Genomic DNA, 19,718 nt, shown 5'->3' with positions numbered 1-19,718 from the left:
GTGGAACTAAATGCATAAGTAACTGACAGTGTCCTAACAGTGTAATAAAAGAAAGGTGCGTATTTGTGTCCTAACCAAACTATATTTTGTACAAGATTTTGCAGCTGTTGAAATCAACCAGAAAAGCAAGGGAAATACAGCTAAAGGAGGGGGGCAGGAGAAGAAAGTTTTGCTCTCAAGATACTGCTTTTATGTACCAGAAACAGAATTCAACCCAAGCTTTGTACTTTGCTGGCACCAATAGTGAGTTAACAGGGTTAACTGTCCTGGAAAATTTATTATTTTCAGAACCTGTGTGCTTAACAGTAGGAAACATTGCATTCTTGGGTAAATTTATTCTTTCACTTCTTTCACAGACTTCAGAAGCTAATGACTGTTTGCAAGACAGAATTGAGGCTGAAGTTGCTTTCTGGATTCAGAAGACAAAGTCAGTACTTTCATAACCACCAGGCTTAGTAAGTCAATTTTGTGCCTGTTTGCCAACTAAAATAGAGGCCTAGGATTTGTAAGGACTAAGTTCTCCTTATCCTAAGGAGTTCATTCAAATCCATACCTCACTATCCCATGGGAAAGGTGTAATCTTGGGGCTAACCAGATAGAAGTACAGGCTTCACAGGACAATGGAAAGAGAGTTCCATGACTATCCCACGGAACAACATTTCCCCCTCACAGCACCACTTTTGCTCTTTGATCTGGACACTGTGCACACATCAAAATAAAAAAGGGCCAACATCATCACCAGTTTCGTTTCCTCAGGAAAAGTGCCTCAGTCAGGAGGTTAAAGCAGCGCACCTCACTGCCCCAGCGTATATGTGAAACGAAGCCAGAAATCCACCTTCTTTCCTTACTTTACACATCATAAAGCATTTCAGTAATACACCTGTAAGTATTACAGAGCATCTGTGACTAAGAGGTGCTGCTGTTCAATCCAATTTTAAGTGAGGAGATTTGACACCAGGAAGCAGGGATGTGACAAATGAATGAAAAAAAATACAAAATGAAGCTGAAATATATAAGGGGCTAGCTCACTAGACTTTCAGTCACCACCCACACTGGCCTCCCATATGAACAGAAAGAAACAAATCACAATACCTACATTACAGACACTGGAAAACTGCTGCAAGAAATTTGGTACTTTTACATTAAGTTATGCTTCATATACTGACAGTGTATGAACAGACAAAGGTAAAGCCTTACTGTAGCCAAATAAAGGAGCACTAAGTTTAGATAGCATGAGATAATCAGGTTTGGACCAGGATTACATCCTACTCGTTGCACTAAATTGTTGCTTTTCCTCCACAGAAAACAAAACTGAAATTAAAAGTTTTATCAGCATAACTTCGTATCCAAAGAACCCAGTCTTGGAATTTTATCAAAAGATCAGACAAGATACTTTTATCACATACATAATATCTCAATGACAAAACAAAACCAAACAAACTCACCCTCTAAAGTTAAACTAACTGTAAAAACTGTAATCAAAACTCAAGGACACAATAATGTGTAAAGGAATTTTTAAGACTTTTTTTACAAAGGCAATAAAAATACCCTATTCAATTTCCCTTATTCCCACAGGATAGCAAGGAAGGCAGTCTTAGAAAGATTAAACTAGAAATTGAGTATATTTTTTTTCCTCCTGTCTACCACTTATGACAAACTATATCTTACGGAAATCTTGTTGCACCACATAATTCAGAACCTTTATATATACCTTTACCCTTGAAGCTCCACTTTAAATAATATGATAAACCAAAAGTAAATAACAATAAGCAAAATATAAAAATCAAGCCTATCAAGTTCTCAAGTGTAAACATGACAGCTTTAAAAAGTTTATATGAAACAAAGGTTCATAGAGATTAATAATTTTTATAGAATTAATGTAAAGTGATCAAAATCATTAATGTTGTCTGAAATCATAGTTGTATCATTTTCTCATTTTTTAATTTTTCGTAAAGAAGAGCTTCTCTGTTCAGAGACAGAATCTGCACAATGAAAAAAATTCTTATGTAACTTATTGCAGCACAATTTTCATGGAAATAAAGTCAACTTAGTTCGTCATATGAGAATTTCTAGATAGCAGTAAAGAACACAAGTGCCTCTTCTAGGCGCTGGAAATGACACAGTCCCCAGGGGACACTGTTCTACCATTGATAGAAACAGACTGTTTTTGCATTGTGGACTGCTTTTGAACAGCTTCCCTGCTTACTGCTGTCAGGAGATCAATACCTCCTCCATCACACTGCCATCCCTCCTTCACCCCAGTGCTGTGGCAAGCAGCTGAGGTGGTGGGAGAGGTTGACAGAGCCCTCATTCACAGGGAAGTTTGGAGATGTTTGTTTCACCAATGAATGGGAAACCCTAATTTATAAGTAGTCAAAACATCATTTCACCATGACATCTCCTCAAAACCACTTGATGATCTATAACATGAATTTAACTGTTCTTAAAACAAGACACCACATTTATAAACATTACTGTCAAGGTCAGAATACCAACTAGACACTCATTTTACCCATGAGGGCAAAACTAGTTCAGCCTGTAACTAAATTATTGAAGTCACAGACAACTCTGGCTCTCTCCAGTGGTCAGGACACACCACAGCAGTCCGACTGTACGTCACTAGCATGATGTGCTGACTCTACACACATACCTTTGTAACCTAACATGATCTTAGAATATATAAGAAAAGTCTGCTGCAGTTTCAGTGGGACTGACCTCTAAACTTGTGTCAAGTCACGCTAAGTATCAAGAAATTGAACACCTCAAGGGCAAAGAATAACTGTGCTGAGTGTTTAAATTCTTGCATCTGCTACTAACTTAATAGGAGAAAAAGAAGCTACATTTCTACTATGATACTATTTCTAATGCAGTCTTTTCTAGTATGACCTCATTTCTAGGGCAGTCGCAAAGAAGTCTCAAAACTTTATATTTCAGGGAGTTGAACTCAAACTCATATTTCAATCCCTGTTCCTTGTAAGTATTTTGGGTTATAATGTGCACATCAAAAGACCTAAGTACCCTAATTGCATTACTTGTCTGTACTTCAACCTTCCATCCTTACTGGGTAATGACATTGCCAACATGATTTCAATACTTACAATGATAACGGAATTACATTAGAGTCAACTGTAAGGTTCAAAGTTTCACTGCTCATTTTTATTGTTTTTCCATTAAACAGTCCCCTTACTGCTCAATTAGTATTCAGACTGGGAGAAAAGGGAAGGGGAAAAAAAAAGGGGAGAAAAAGGGAAGCTAGTAAAGAGACCTTTTCAGAAAACTTACAATGTAAAATTTTCTGGGGTCTCATTAGCAAGCCTCGCTAGTCCTTCACATATGCTTAGCTGTTTATTTCTTACATCACTTTATCCAGAACCTTTTTTTTCTTGAAAAAAAAAAGTTATCTCCCTTTCAGTGTTATTCAATCATGCTCTACTTAGAGTGCACTCTTGAACATTAGAAATTTCATCTTACATCAAGGCATGTGTATTCTAAAGAGCCATGCGCACATGGAAATCATTATTTGCATTGAATACCTTAGCCTTCCTAAGTCACAAAGTAAATTAGAAACTACAAAGACTGCAGTGTGGACCTTGTAAACTAATGACAGACACTTATGATCATGTATAATTTTCTTTCAGCAGAAATTACTTCCAACTAAATCTTAGCACCTGACAACTAACTGCATTTTAAAACCCACAGAAACATAAAGTAAGCTTCAAATTAAGAAGCTACACTTAACTTCCTCCTCTAGTAATATTCAGCATATTTCATTAACCAAAGTTATGATACTTTGGAGGACTAACTCCTGTAATGGATACCCTTATTAACAAAGAAACAAATAAGTTATTGCCCAATTGAAGCCATTGACTTAAACACGTTTAGTATGTGGAAAGTGCATTACATACATGGGTGATGACCCTTGAAATGAAGGCTACTAATAGACTAAAATGATAAATGATGCCATCTAATACACTCTAACGTTAAGGCAATGTAAGTGGTAAACAAGCTAAAAGATCATACAATCCTGTAATTTCTCTACCGATAATCTATGAAACATTCATGCTACATTTAAATTATACTGACAATTACAGTGTAGGAACATTGTACTGTTGAACAGAACAAACACAAACTTTGGTAAATTACAGGCAGGGTTATAAAGAAGTGCATTACAACAACTCCCTAAAACTAAACTTCACTTAATGCAGGTCATACTGTGATTTATGAGCCATACATAAACCCAGCAAGCTGAAGAATAACTCAAGCAAACAACAGCTTATGTCAACTGCTCTTATTAATAATAGCGATTAAGGAAACTGTAAGCTGAAAATATTTGAAAGTTCTTTGTAATATCAGTCTGACAAGCAGTTACACACAGCGTCGCCGCATCAAGTCACAATAGTAATACTCAGAGAGAAAAAACACTGCCAGTCACTTCTGTAGAATTTACAACAGAAAAGGAAACAAAAAATCTCGGTGGTAAGACATCTACACGGACCCCAAGCAATTTCAGCGAACCTACAGCCACACACCAGTTCGAGAAGTATTGCAGGCAGGCAGACAAACAAAAGTTGCGGTAAAACCTCCACTTCTTGTAATGAAAATTAGAGCCCAGCATCACCCTCAGGTCACCAACGCAGCACACAAAATCCCATGTCCTCCTAATTCCAGAGGCGGCCTCTGTGCCTGCTCACCCCTTCCCCTTCCCGGGGAAGCCCAGCCCGGCAGACTCAGATGCTCCCACAACTTTCTCTCCGGCGCGGCGGTAGGACAAGCACACGTGCCGCCGCTCCCGCTCCGCTCCGCGCCCTCGGCCGGCGCCGGGCTCCCCGCAGCCCCGCAGGGGGCGAGAGCCGGGGCCGTGCCCCGAGGGGCGGCTGCCACCCTCCGCTCGGCGCGGGGCTGTGCTCCCGGGCGGCTTCGCACCTACCTGCGGTTCGGCGGCTTCGGGCGGCTTCACCAGGTGCTTCTCCTTGTAGAGAGACCAGAGGCCGATGTCGGGCAGGAAAATCAGAGCCGCGGTGAAGAGCAGCGTCATTTGCAGAAACCTCTTCTGTTTCCTCTTCATGGCCAAAGCCGGGCTGCTCTGCTGGCGGCGGCGGCGGTGTCAACTCCCGCAGCACCGCGGGGCCAGGTTCTTCCCTGCCCGCAGTCCCTCGGAAGAGCCCGGCACCGCGCAGAAACTTCGCCCGCCTCACGCCTGCCCACCCGGAGCCCGGGCGGGGCCGCCCCCCGCAGCGGCAGCGGGGCCGAACCTGGCGGCCGCTCCCCCCGCCCCGGCGCGGCGCTGCGCGGCGGCGGTGCCGCTCTTGGGGGAGCTCATGGATCCACCTGCGAACAGAGCGGCAAACAACCCGCCACACAGCGGGAGAGGGGCAAAAAATAAATAAATAAATAAATATACATATATATATATATATATATATATTTAAAAACAGAAGGAGGGAAAAGCCTCACAACCCGAGTCCAGTAAACAGCGTGGGACCGACAGCTCCCCCTCCTCCCGGCCGCGCGGAGCCCCCGCTGCTGGCCGCGCCCGCCCGCCTCACGTCCCCCTGCCTGCCCCGGCCCGGGCGGGGGGGCGCGGCATCATGAGCTCATCACGCGCAATTTGCTAAGCAAGAGTTCAAAAAAAAACCCCAAAAAACAGGAGAAGAAGGCTGATGCCAGCGCCGCGGCACAACGCGCCCCTCCGCGCCGGGGAGGCGGGCAGGGAGGGGCGGCCCGCACCCCCCGCCACCACGAGCGCCGGCCGGGCCGGGGGCGGGCGGTGTCGGGCCCGCCCCACCGCGCCCCCTCATCCCGGCCGCCTCATCCCATCCCCTGGCTCCGCGCCGTTCCCCCCGGCGGGCGAGGCGGTGAGCGGCAGCCCGGTGCGGGGCCCGCGGGCCGGAGCCGGGCGGTGCTGCTGCTGCTGGTTCTGCCGCCGCCGTGCATAGGGGACGGGGCTTGCAATTCCCGTTCCGGTCCGTCCTCCACGGCGCTACGTGAAATGCGGGGGGAACCGCGCGGAGAGCCCGCGGGCGGCTCCCTGCCCGGGGCCCCGGCTCGCTGCGCCAGGTGGTGCTGGGGCGCTCACCTGCCGGGGTGTCCCCGGACTCCCCTCGCAGCGCCGCCTTTCCCGAGCCCGCCCGGCCGCAACCTGAGCAACTGCAGCCTTCCCCGAACCGCGGGGGCTGCACTCCCCACTTCGGTAGCAGCACCGAGGGAGGGAGATGTTCAAAGCGCTGTCGATTTGTACCCAGCATGTTGCAGTCGGACCCGTTTGGACTTCTGGTCTGAGTTCAGCTGCTCATTCTGACTACGCAGTGCAATTACCTTATCTTCTCAAACTAACTCCTCTCAGCAAAACAGGAAGATGCTCAGGTTAAACTTACTAGGACCTAATGCCCTTTCAGCTTTGTCACATCAAACAGTGGGAAAATGTGTACCAAACACGTAATGTTGGTGTGTCCAGAATGAAGACTGAAAAATAAAGCTGCCCCTTCCTTTTTTTCTGCCCTGCATACAGAAAGCTGTCACTTCAGCCACAGTTCCTGTTTCTGTTGGTGACTAAAATATTTCTGAATGTCTAGGTCTTAATCCTGCAGTAAGAATTTTCTTTCTGTAACCACAGTACATAGCTACAAATGGTGAGAAATAGTCCTGTCCTTTTCCATGGATGAGATCAGTCTTGTCCATCCACAGAACTGTCTTGTTCAAAAAACCATTTTTTACATATGCATAAAATAGTAAAAGGGGCAGTAGAAAGGTTGTTTTTAGGGGAGTAGCTGGCGATAAGGGAAAGCTTGAAAGCGGAACAGGGAAACTCTGAACGATGAAGGTGGGGTGGGAGGAAATAGCATAATGCTCTTTACGTAAAAGTAGGACTGGAAGGGACCTTGTGAGGTCAGCTCCTCCATGGCTCTGCCCCAAGGTACTATCAACTACATGTGTGCCATTCTTGACAAGTGTTTGTCTAACCCATTCTGAGGTCCTCCAGCGATAGCACCACTCCAGCCTCCTCAGGCAATCTGTTTTGACTTGGTGTGTCAAACTGTTCCTTAACGTACAACCTGAACCTTCCTTGCTGTGATTCCAGAGTATTACACTAGCTGCCAAAGGGACAGCAAGCAGAGTATTGCTTTCAGTCTTTACATAGGTAAAGCCCACTTCCAGAAACTGTTCTTTAGGCACTCCAGGACATCTCAAGAGCTGATGTATGCTCCTGCCTTCATCAGGACTGTCTTCAACTGATTCGTATCTCATTTGAAGTCCAAAGCTGGAGCAAATAAGCTACTTGGGATCGTGTAATTGTTTATAAGGAAAGAAGGATAATCATGCACATGTCACAGTGTGTACTCTTTTTCCATGTTTTCATATGGAATGCAAGCTTTGGTTGTAACAGCAGTACCACTTTTTGATAAAATTTAAGCTCTGGTTGGTTTTGTTTCCCTCAAGATCACCTAATCCTTTGTTCATATTTCTATGACTGAGTATTTCTCCCTTTTGTACTGTCTCTATTGAATATAACTTTTTTTTTCCAAAATATTTATCCAGTTGGTCAAAAACACTTTGAATTTAAGCCGATCTTCCTGTCATATGCAAATGTACAAAATTTGTTCAATTCTGCAATCCAGACTGTTAGCAAGAACTTTAGTTCCTCACAGAGCTCTGTAAAATGTATGTTCCTACATTTAAGGGAATGCCATGGATACTTCACTCCCTCTGTAGTTTCCAGACAACTTGACATACCTAAGTAAACTAATCTTGCTTAGAAGATTGTCGTGTGCAAGGCTTGTTCTATTGTCTTGGTGATAAAGGATTCATTGGTTCCTTTTCACCCCTGCCAGGCTATAACAATGTCACACAAAGTCACCAAAAAGTCTATGCAAGCATTTACACTTTTTTATTGTTGCATCTAACGAACAAATTATTTGGTTTAACTGAATTTTAAAACTTTGGGTTTATATTCAAGAGATGAATCCATCCAAAGATTAAAATACTCAGAAAACCAAAGGGCATTGGTCTTGTCAGAAATTCCACTTACTTTTTTAGTTCATCATCCAGAGTTAGGAAATTTACCAAGCATATTGGAAATTTTGATTCAGCTGCCTTTTTGTCTGAAGACATTCAGCCCTGATGTTCTTCCACTCAGTGCAAAAAGCATAATAGCTAAAACCATCCTAAGTATAGAAATGATTGCTATGAGATCATATAATAATTGTGTAGAAAAAGTAAGACTACTGGCAGGAAAGATTTAGGAGAGGTTGCATCTGGAATTCCACAGCTTGCCAGTTATGTCTGCCTCTGAAGGTTGAAGTGAATGCAGACTTTGACTCTCGAGAGATGAAATTCAATTTAATTTCCTGAATCCCGAGAAAAATTTTGTAGTAAGGGTCATGGGCCACAACTGGAAAATTCATGTCTGCTTTGTAAAGAATTAAAGGCATATTTTACAGCACATATTTTTTCACATAGTCTTAAGCCACCTAGCCCTATTAGGCAGTGCTGAATTTTTAAAGCACTAAGCTAGTTGAAGGAAGGAAAAAGAAAACATCACTGTTGTGTGAGTTAAAAGCTGGAAATATACAACAAGACATGCGGCAATAACTTATGCTTGCCCTAGAAGAACTTGCAGTGGAGCTGCAGAATATACAGTTTCTTCATGGGAATATGTTCAAACCTTCAAGTATTTGATGTTTGAAATCTCAAGCCATAAATGATAAATAATGAAAGAGCTGCATCCTGAAACCATGCACATGTTGGCTCCGCAACTTAGTGTATTGGGGACATATTTTCATTTTCCCTCTTCCATGTTCACCTAAGACAAAACTTCTGCCAAGATTTCTGATATGACCTAGGGTGGAAAATAAGAGTGTAAAATACCTTAACAGAGATAAGAACTGCAAAGCTGTTCAGCCATGCATTTCCAACCGAAAAGCTGAAGTCCTCCAAGGTAAATTTTCTGAGATCACAGAAAATTCTTTATGTTTAGAATTACTCGAAAGAGACTCCAGCTCACGGCTAATCAATTCTCCTCATGCAGGAAATCCACTATTCAGTGCATTTATTGCAGAAGCAAAACTCTGCCCTCACATGAAAGACAAGTACCCACCTTCACATTCACTGTTACAAACATCAGAGGTTGATGTGCTCTAAGCAGAGGATGAATCTAGTAAAATGATGATTAACCATCTATAATATTGCCATATAAAAAGAGTGTCTAAAGGTAATGGAGTGGGAGTTTGCTTTCATTATAGTATTTACCTCCAGGTAACTCAGGATGTAAAATGATCAGGTCTGTTCCCATGATTTTTTTCAATCTGCTTAGTGGGAGAGAGCATTGCAAACCATCCTCAAAGGCAGGAAGAAGGGCAAGGGGATCTGTCCTTTTGCTAATACAACTCTGATCTGAAACAGAGTTGCAAACAATTGGCGATTCTGGTATTTAGGGGACTGATGTGCTTTATCACACCTGGTTTTCATCCTCAGACATCCAAGGGTCTCTCAGAGCACCTCACACCCTCTCTCTCCATCACTTGTCTTAAGATCACTTAAACCTCAAGAGAAAGCCATGATGCTGATAGCATAGTAGAAATGGAAATTCAACATGAAACAAAAGTACTCTTACAAAAGTTCAAAATTCGAGATCCTCCAGACTCCCACAGAGAACCTTTATTTTCAATATATTCTGAAGAGAAAATTTTCAACATATTCACCCCAAAAAATGAAATGCTCTTTTATATGTAGACTCTGGCTATTAGTAACAATGCATATAACATTTTTTTATTGACTTTCTCTTTCTAAGTCATTTGGTCCTCCTCTGTCTCCAGTTTTGTCATCAAGTTTCAAAATCCTCATCACATATTTGTACTGCTGCTAACTGTGGGAATATGTTTTGTAATTCTCATTTGTTGGGGTTTTCTTGGAATCAAACTCTTGCTCTCAAAGTCAACTGAGAATTTCAGCTGAAAGGGAAAGCAAGGAACCTTCCTATGCATATAGGAAATCAAGAAATTCAGTTCCCAGAGCAAATTCGAGAGAAGTTCCTTTTATCAAGATTTTTGGATTTTGGCTTTTGTATTTTGAGTTACTAGGTTTGTCATTATTGCATAGAGACAGAAAATTTACTTGAAAAGTATACTAAAAACATTTATTAAAATTGAAGCATATGTAAATCTGAAGACGGCTTCTTATTAGCTAGTGGAAATTTTCTAGTTGTAGTACTCTTAAAGTCCATTACCTTAAAAAAAAAGTTTTATAAAAATAAAAAACCTAAATTATATGAAAATATTATTGGGGAAGTTGTGTGTCCCATCCCACCCCCAAACCTTTGGCATTTAGAAAATAGCATCATTCCTATTCCAGAATTATAAAGTTTGGTTAAAATTCTGAAGAAAAACTCCAGTAAAAGTCACATAGAATTTAAATGCATAATGATAACACCATGAATTATTTCCACTTTCAGAACTTTGTTCTGTTTGACTAGCTGGATGATGGATGATTGCTTCTTCATTGTTGCTGTGCCACTAGAAACTCAAGAAAGCAAACAAAAATGCTGATGGATCAGACTTTTTGGCAGTTACCTCACAAGCTGCAGATTCACTACTTCACAAAAGAAATCACTGAAATGCAAGGGTAATCAGAAAAGTTTATTTTGGGAGAGAAAATCAGTACAATGTCAAATATTTCTAAATAGCTCAGTAATCATAAAACACTGATGTCAGGAAAAATAGTTGCTCATTCTTCCTTTCACACAAATCCACAGTAATTTGGACCTAAATATGGTACAGGAACATGGCATTTGCAGAATTTTGGATGAGAAAAAGTTATCTTCTTTTAGATCATCTTTTTCAACAAACAGAAGCATTAGCTTTACAAGAACAGAAAAATCTCAGCTCCGTGATAGTTAGGAAAAGCATTTTGGTTTTCTGAAGACCAGCCCTCCTTTTCGGTCTTCTTGCTGTCCCATGTCAGAATCCTTGCTATACATTTTCCAAGTATCTAGTAAGGCCTCACATCAACTTTACTGTTTTAACACACAGGATTCTCCTTTGTCTGATAACACACAGAGCCTTCACACTTTTATCACACTAACTGATCCAGGCTGGATCTAAAATAACATCGTATTACTGGAAATAAAACAGTAAATTCTGCAAAGCTTCCTTAACAAGACTGAATCTCATCTCACCAATATGCAGAATATACAAAAAGGTAACAGATGTCATCTTCAGTTCCGATTTTTCACTAGAGCCATCACCAACAAGCTTTGGAGAGGTCTACACTGATAAATAGGAGAGCAGAATGGGCTAGAGGGAGCTCCACATTTCTTAGTTGCTCATTTGCCTTCTGTTTTGTTTTGGGCTGATGCTGGGCTGGACAAACCCTGGGTCCTGCACTGGGAATCATTTATTTCAGTTAAAAATATGTAAGGATGAGTGGGTGAGACGGCACCAGGTTGTTCATACCTCTGTCATCCTCATGCACTCCCAGTTTGCTGAGCATCACGTACCCCAAACCCCTGTCATGTTCCTGCCATTCCCTAGAGTACATTACATGTCTTTGAGGCCTGAAAAAAATCACTTTAGTGACTTGCACAGAGACCTCATGTCACCTCAAACACTGTAATGGCCTGCATCTTTTTCTCTCCCTATTGTGCCAGAGCTGAAGACAGAGCTCAACAGCTTGAGAAGTGGGCACACTAAAATGTTGGTTTGCTACTTAGAGTTCAAAATGACATGTAGTATTTCCCTACCTTACCAATGGTTGACAATTCCTGTGAATTATACCTAGGACAATGAATGCTGTATAAATACTTTCTGCATTTGTAGATGAAGAAACTGTCAAAGAGAATTTAAATGAAGATCATAATGCTGACAGCTCTAGTTCCATCACTGCAAATTTCTACTATACATGTATATAAAAACATGAGGCAAATAAGAAGCAGCACATTTCTACAACATTAGTTCATTGAATTCCATCATATACTGTAGAAAGGCATAATAGATGGCACAGAATGCAAGATGATGGTCTTTCATTTTGGGTGCAACCCAGCAATTACATAACCTGTGTTCTAATGACTGCGTAGTGCTCCATCATTAAGGAGAAAATTTCATTTTATTTAAAATTATAATCACCAAATCCAGTGATTTCTGATGAGCTGTGTGAATGTGATTTGCAATATTGATTCCACCATATTCAAGTAAGAAAATAAATGCTGAAAGAAACAAGGCTCAAGATAAGTACTTTATATTAGAAAGTATTTTTGTAAGGGATATTAGTAAGCTTTTTCTGCTTTTCTGTGATTAACATCTTTGACATTTTTCATGCAAATGCTGAAAAGCAGAGATAAGCCAAGGCAGAACATAAAGGACTAGAATGCCACTCAGAAAAAATGCTTACTAGTACCTTTATTACCAATAGCTACTGTCAGGTTGATCTATGGTCTTACTAACCATATATTTTGTATTTCTCATGGAAGTTGTTATTCATATTTCAAAATAGCCATCAAAAGAACTGGAAGACTTTTTCAGATATTGCAATTCAGACATCACAAGCTATCTTTTCAGTCTCAGACTCCATTCAGGTTCATAGGATATTCCACTGTAGTAGGACTCAGAATACATTAAAGGATCAAACAGAAGAGATACAGACATCACCGAATATTATGAAGGAAGTAAGGGTGAAACTAACCAAAGAGTTTAATCAAAAGCTGCTAGAAAATTTTTAACAAAAGGGTTTAATTTCAATGAGTTTCATATTAGCTCAAAGGTGAGAAAATACAGTATTAATGACTATCAGATGTAAAAAAAAATGTTACATGTATCTAAGTGGTCCTAAATTTAAATAATCTGAGGGGGGGTAATTTTTTGTGGGTTTTTTTTGGTGGGGGGAGTGTTCTCCTCATAAGCTGAATAAAAGACTAGCTAATAACTATGAAGAAACTGAGGGCAGAGAAAATTTTTGCCTCCATAAGATCAGAAGCAGCACCAGCTGCTGGAACTGCAGTAACTTTACTTGAGAGCTGATAGTGCGTAGACAACACTGAAATGTACATAGGGAAAGCCAATAACATCCTCTGCTGCAATGTAAATCAATAAGCATTTTGTCTGGTCCTATCACTTCAGAGTTACAGCTCTTGAACACATTCATATGGCTTGAGGTTTTTACTAAAAGTGACAGCAAGAACACCTTCGTTTTAGCTACAGCAATCAGGAGCAAATGAGAGGTTAATCAGGCTAAAGGTAAAAAACCAGTACTTGTTTGTATGGCTTGGCAAACTTATTTTTTTTTAAAAGCTAACATTCTGAAAGAGAGACATATTTCCATGGTATTGTCCTATCCTAATAAATGTAATTCAGAAAATTCCCCACCTCATTACTTAGAAGAAACATTTTTTTATAACTAAGATACTGAAGACCCTTCATACCTTGGGGAGCTAATTTTAGTCCTTTAGTCCAATATCAAAACAATCATTACATGTTCAAGTATAAAAAATAGCTAAGAATAGAGCCAAATGGATTTTCAAAAAACATTCATTCTGAAGTTAACGATAAATTTAAGAATAGCTAATATTAAGAGCTCTTTATGAAGTTATTAATGAAGTCTGTCAAGTAGTAAATCCTAAAATCTCTAGAACTTTTTCCAAGTACATACATCTGCAATTTCATACATACTAGAGGAGAAAGGAAAAAAAAAAAAGAAGAAACTTTCTGTTGCAATTATAGATTCTACCCAATGGGGAAATAATTCTGAATTTGAGTTCATGTGGAAGGAAATGGATCGGTTAAAAACAAAAAACAACAGAAACCCCACTCCACCAAACTGAAAACAAAAAACTAAAATATGAACATTGTAAAGGAACTTTTAAAATTTGAAATGGCAAAAAACCTTAAGACCTTTTTAAACAAAGTTCAAAGAAAGTACTCCATTTTGATGAATACGAGGGCTTTTGCTCCCCCAAATTAATTTTATTTTTCAGTTTTTCCTTTCAGCCATCAGCCTTCTTCTCCTGCCCACCTGTGTTCCCACACACACATGCTTAGTTGAGGAGTTTTCACTTATATCCTTCCCGTGCTTTGCACGACCTTGCATTGAGGACCTTGGCACATGGTGAATGTACATGTGTAATATTGGAGTTTATTACCCTTGATTCATGTTTCTGACCCGAAGAGCATATAATAAGCATGGGAAAACATATCATACTAAGCAAGATAAAGAGTCACTACAGTTTGAACACCTCAGCAATAGGTACGACTATTGAAGTTTCTTATAAAATCTTCAGGCTCATGTTCTCAAGGTTCCACACTTGAGTTAATGCTTTCCAGCCTTTGGGAAAAGCAGCTTTCATTCGTGGTATTACACCTAATATAAATGTTTTGAGCTTTTAAAGACCATTTGGCATCTAAGGCTAAGACTGAAGACAGCATCAGCCTATATATATAGGAGTTAATATGACAAATCAGGCTACTTCACATGAAATGCCTCTCTTCAGATGGCGGTTATGTATAAGAACAAGTTAAATTGTCATCTCTTCTCTCTTTCAGGACTCATAGTATGGCATTCTGCTAGCAGAGAACTTCCTTGCCAAGAGAGCAGGCCCCATCTGTCATTCACTCTTCTTGTTTCTCAGCAGAGTTAAAAAGCCTGACAGTTTCCATGAATAACAATGACACATACTCTTATATCTTGCAGAGAGACACAAATTTTATTGATGATAAAGGGGGGAGGGGGCCGGGCAATCTCTCAGTGTTTAAAGAGTTTTCTAAGCACTGCTTATGTGTGGTTTTGAGTGAGGATGGAACTGCCATTTTGTGTGAGTCAATGAACCTGCTTATTGCTGTTACCATGTAATTGCTGACCGAGGCCACTGCAACTAAGGACCTGTTTTCACACAAGTCTGGTTTGTAACCATCACCCCTGCTTTCACACGAAAGATTCTTCTGTACCTGTGTTCCAACAACTTTTAATACATAGTTTTTGGCCATCTTGATTCATCTGCACTTAAAAAGCTACTTTAGCACAGTTTTTGAACACCTTGAAAAGTATAAAAAAATCATAGCAGAGACGTATGTTTTGGAGGAGATGCTCACAGACAGCATGTAGAAAAAGTGCTTTTGCTGCTGTGAGTGATTTTCTTGGTAGGTTTAACAAAAATAATTGCATAAACATCATTATGGAGGCACATCTATACTACCTAATTTTCAGAAAGACTACACCTACCTGTTTGTCAGTGCAGAAGACAAGGGGAAAGTAATTCCAAGAAAGGAAAGCTTACCTCAAGCTTACCTAGTTTTATTATTAATAATGTAACGCTATGTCATGATGCCTTTTCCTGGTCTTAAAATCAAGAGTCATGCATGGATAGAAGGGGAAAAGGGATTTTACCTTGGTATTTATTTTAAGGATCCTTAGGTGCACACATCCAGGTCATATGCATCGAAATGCACCCCACAAAAAGAATGCCCACCCCAAAAGATCTGGTATAACATTATAGGTTTTACTAATTAGCATATCTATCAAAGATTCCCCAATGAGAGGCTCAAGTGAGCCCCCCTCCCCAAGGAGCCTTCCCCTGGATGGCTCTATCTTGGTTTACAGAATGTGTTCTGGAGAGGACCTTGGGGTCTGGGGCACACTGATCCCTAGCTACGAAGCTTCTAAAATGTTTAGTCTCTTAGCTTGACAAACAAGTCCAAGAATGTAGGCTAAAAGCACTAAGAATACAGAAGTTGTAAAAAAGGTACAAGAGCAGTATAAAAGAAAAGGCAAAAAATCTTCATGGTATCAGTCAGTCATTGGTCAGTGTGGTGTTGGTCAATAGTTTATTCAAAAAAATTTCACCCATATCCCATATGAAATGTTTTTGTGAAAGAAAAGGGGAGCCAACTGTATATAGGCCTCTATTTAGAAGCACTTTTTATTACTGGCATGAGTTGTTTGGCATTTTGTTTTTCCTTTATCTCTATTCTTGAACCTCTGACTGTATTCTATCAAGGTAACTGAGAAATATACTTACATCTTTAGGGGGTATGCCCTATTTCAGATTATAATTGAGATATAAATTTCCTTTTTTTTTTTTTCATAAACCTATCTTCACTGTGTAAAATTCAGCTCTTGTAGAGGCTGATCAAGCATCAGTTGTGGTAAAAATGCTGCTGAATATGATGTTAAATCTTGGCACAAAAAGAGGTATATGCAAATGACATTTTGAGAGTCATCAGAAATAAAGGAGAAGTTTAGGCATATAGGAAAAAATAGAATAACTTGGGGACTTGAAAAATAAAAGCGAAACTGAGTGGAGTGTAGTTTGGGAAAATATCATATATAAAATGTCCAGAAAAAAAAATCATGAAAATTGGGACTGAAAATTTGGCTATTAGACTAAAATTTCATCAAGAATTAGAGGAAAGCAACTTAATTTTATTTAAAACTTGTTGCAGCTGTTTGATTAATGCTACTCTCATCTCTGTCTGAAAGTCTCCAAATTCTGTATTGCCCTTCAGGAGCCAGGAGTACTTTCTTACCTAGTTTTCCAATTGTTCTTTTAAGAATTAGTATTTCTAAACTGGATCCTTTTGAGAATGCTTACAATTCAAAGTTGTGATGGCTTAGTTCCTTTGACAAATCAGCTGCTAAATGAAAAGAAGGGGGAGCAGGTATAGCACAGAAAGAAGTATTTTTTCTGCCCAACTGAAACCCTATTGAACCAAGGGTCAAAGTGCCTTTTAAGGGAAGAAACAATGCTGCTTCTTCTTTTTGGGTCACTTACTATGTACTGAGTCACACAAGTCTACTATTTCGTCTCTAGCTGATTCAGATCAAAGGTCCAGAATCAGAAGACAAAATAGCTCTTTAGATGTTAGTTTGTTTGCTTATTTCTGAACCAGGAAAGCTGCATCCACAGCCTGAGTAGTTTTGGTCAGTGTCACTGTAGAAGGACACTGATGCTAAGTTGTAAAGTGTCAAAGTTCCTCAGTGTATATCATGATAAATTCAAACATGAAAATTCTACTTTTGGTAGGAATCCACCTCATAAAGTTCCCAGTTTAACAAGGTCTCAAATACTGTGTTTTATCATGGCTGGAATGTCAGACACTATGCATGGCCAAAGCTCCACTAAAGTTCAGCAAAACACTGCTTGCCAGTAAGTTTCAGAAAATGATCTCTCAGAGAGCCTACTTTAGAAAGAGGGTGACTGAAGTAAGGTGAAACTAGACTTTACATACTTCTATTTTATTCATATGACATAGTCACAAAATGCTTCAAGTTCTGAAAAATTGAACTTCATAAAGTGACTCATGCATGAGTTGCCAATATTTTGGAGCAGAAGAATCTGTTTCGAAATATGGTGATCACGGGCAGGCTTGGTTCGTAATCCTCCTTAGTTAGTCCATACCCAAATCTGTATCAGGTAGAACAACTGATGAATCCTTCCCATACACACAAAGCATGTCCTAAGGCTAATAACTGCTGTCTCAGTTGCCTCTGTCTCAGATACAGTGAGCCTAACAATGTGAACTCTGCTGTGTCCTCGTTTGAGGGAATACTAGGGGATGAGTAGTATGCGGCATGTCAGTACGTGTGATCATTTTGTTGTATTTCAAATTGCATTAAAGGTTATTTTTCAAAGGTATTTTTCTTAAAGGCATGGGAGGAAGGACTTCCCTTTGTGGAAGATAGCAATAGAATTTAATAGCTGAGGCTAATGTGGAAACAACACAGTATGAAACATTAAATAAATCATATATAAAAGCTTTCAAGAGGGAAACAAGAAAAATCTTCACCAAAGCAGACCAGAATTCTACAGTTTTGATATATATATACTGAGACAGATTAGTAAGCAATCATATTTTTGTGACTAGCAAAAGTTCATAAGCATAGGAAAGTGATGGCGCAGTTAAAGAACTTTAGAAAGTTAGAGTTGTTTGATGAATAGGAATGTACTAAAACAGCTTCTTCACTGATAATTTAAAAGATTTTTTTTTGGTCATGTTTGTATTTCTAAATAATGTCTTGAAAATGCATTAACTTGCAAACATAACTTTTGATAGCTTAGCAGCCTTTCTACTCTTAGTAAGTATTTCTCAGTAAAGCATCATGTGCTTTAAAATCTTGTGACTCTGAAGTTATACTATACATAGGTAGGGTAGAGATAGTAATACAAAGACATTTAAGTTTAAGATTCAAGTGGTATGATGAGTGTCAACAGTGCAGTTGCAGTTACAATTGGTAGCTCCATGGTGGAGCCAAAAGCATGAGCTTTGCACTTACTGCTGAGAGAGAATCAGAAACGTAATGTAAGTGTGAGAGCATCCAGCTTCCTACAGGGTAACTTAGTTCCAGTATACCCTACAGAAAAGCGATTTCTTAAACTAAGCTGCAACTGAAGTGTGTCAGGAAGTCTGTTTCATTAACTGAAATAGCTAGTTGTTTTTGTAGAGTGCCAGTCATCAAGTTTCATTGCTGCTGAATGTAGATTATATCATAAGTATGTCACAGCAAGGGGGAAATTTCCATTTCAGAAAGGAAATAATACAAACAAAGCCATTCCACAAAGATTTCAGACTATAATCAAGTGTCCTGGGGACAATCAGCATCTTTGATTTTAGATAAATACCTTCATATGCTAAAGAAAATTATCATTCAGTATAAAACATCTTAATTGAGATGAAGTGCATAAGTCATTCATTTACTAAAGTATCATCCCAAAATTAGCTTCGTAAAACAAAGGGTATTTTTTCCTACTCACAAGCATATTTTAAAATACAAAGAACCATATACATCAGTTTTTACTGAAGCATTAATCTCATTTTCAAAACTGAAAGCTGTTTTGTTCTTTGAAATTATTACTTTTTAAGTGTTATAGACTTTAGTGTTCAGATACACATTAAAATAATATGAGCAAAAAATAATGACAAAATTAAAACAATTATAGGTTGTTTTTGTATTAATGATGTACAGTTCTTTAAAGAAAAATAAAAAAGCATCAAAACTAAGGTCATGAGTGAAGCTTGAATCTGCTCCCCATGTCCAGTTCAGGATAGATCATCCTTAGAAGGAGAATAGGTGATTCCTAATGCATTTCTTCATGTCACATTTGGGATGCCCAAAAGAAAATGCCCTAGCAGTTTACTACATTGCTTTTGAATTAGTGGGAACAGAGTTCAGATGCCAAATTACTAATCTGGACAAACCACTGAGTGTCACAGACAGTTCAACCTATTTAGTGCAGGCATAGGAGGACAGTCTCTTAAACCAATTAAAAGCATTTGAGAGAGAGGGCTGCTTCTTGTTGCACGGGGCAGTACACTTTTATGGCTTTGTGAACCTTCACTATGAAAATTTATAAAAATTATGTTATCAGAAGAACTCACTTCTGTCTGGTTACAGTGGGTTACTTACTGTTCTGAAGCAAGCACAGAGCACACTCAGTTGAGGAGCCCAGGTTTCAATTCCTAGTAATATCTGGAGAAGATTCAGAAGATTCCTTTGACATTGCCCAGGTTTTGCCTGGCTGATGTAAAGAATTAACAGCATCCTCCCATGTTTCTCTGACAGTATCCTCATTGGTAATTAACACTCTAGCAATGACATTTATTTCTCATTTAAGAGTGGCAACAGCGTGTCACTTCTGCTACTTTCTGGAGATAGAATTTTCAGGGCTATGACCTTTAAAAATACTTATAAAAGCAAATGAGCTATTAAAACGGGTTGTGTTTGTTTGTGTGTGTGCCAGT

At 39.5% G+C, this 19,718-nt stretch overlaps 1 protein-coding gene across 1 annotated transcript in view; it reads right to left on the bottom strand.

The window, feature by feature from the left end:
- Window positions 1–5,154, bottom strand: part of GALNTL6 (polypeptide N-acetylgalactosaminyltransferase like 6) — a 446,456-nt gene extending 441,302 nt beyond the window's left edge. Inside the window, exon 1 of the mRNA XM_042014915.1 lies at window positions 4,928–5,154. Coding sequence (XP_041870849.1) covers window positions 4,928–5,065 — 138 coding nt within the window. The 5' untranslated portion in view covers window positions 5,066–5,154. The remainder of the gene's footprint in view (window positions 1–4,927) is intronic.
- Window positions 5,155–19,718: the final 14,564 nt, after the last annotated feature.

The sequence above is a fragment of the Corvus kubaryi genome, unplaced genomic scaffold (assembly GCF_017639235.1).
Source record: "Corvus kubaryi isolate FWS band 111438036 unplaced genomic scaffold, C.kubaryi_AGA036_p1.0 split3-131, whole genome shotgun sequence".
Classification (NCBI taxonomy): domain Eukaryota; kingdom Metazoa; phylum Chordata; class Aves; order Passeriformes; family Corvidae; genus Corvus; species Corvus kubaryi.
This window is presented reverse-complemented; position numbering and strand designations above follow the sequence as displayed.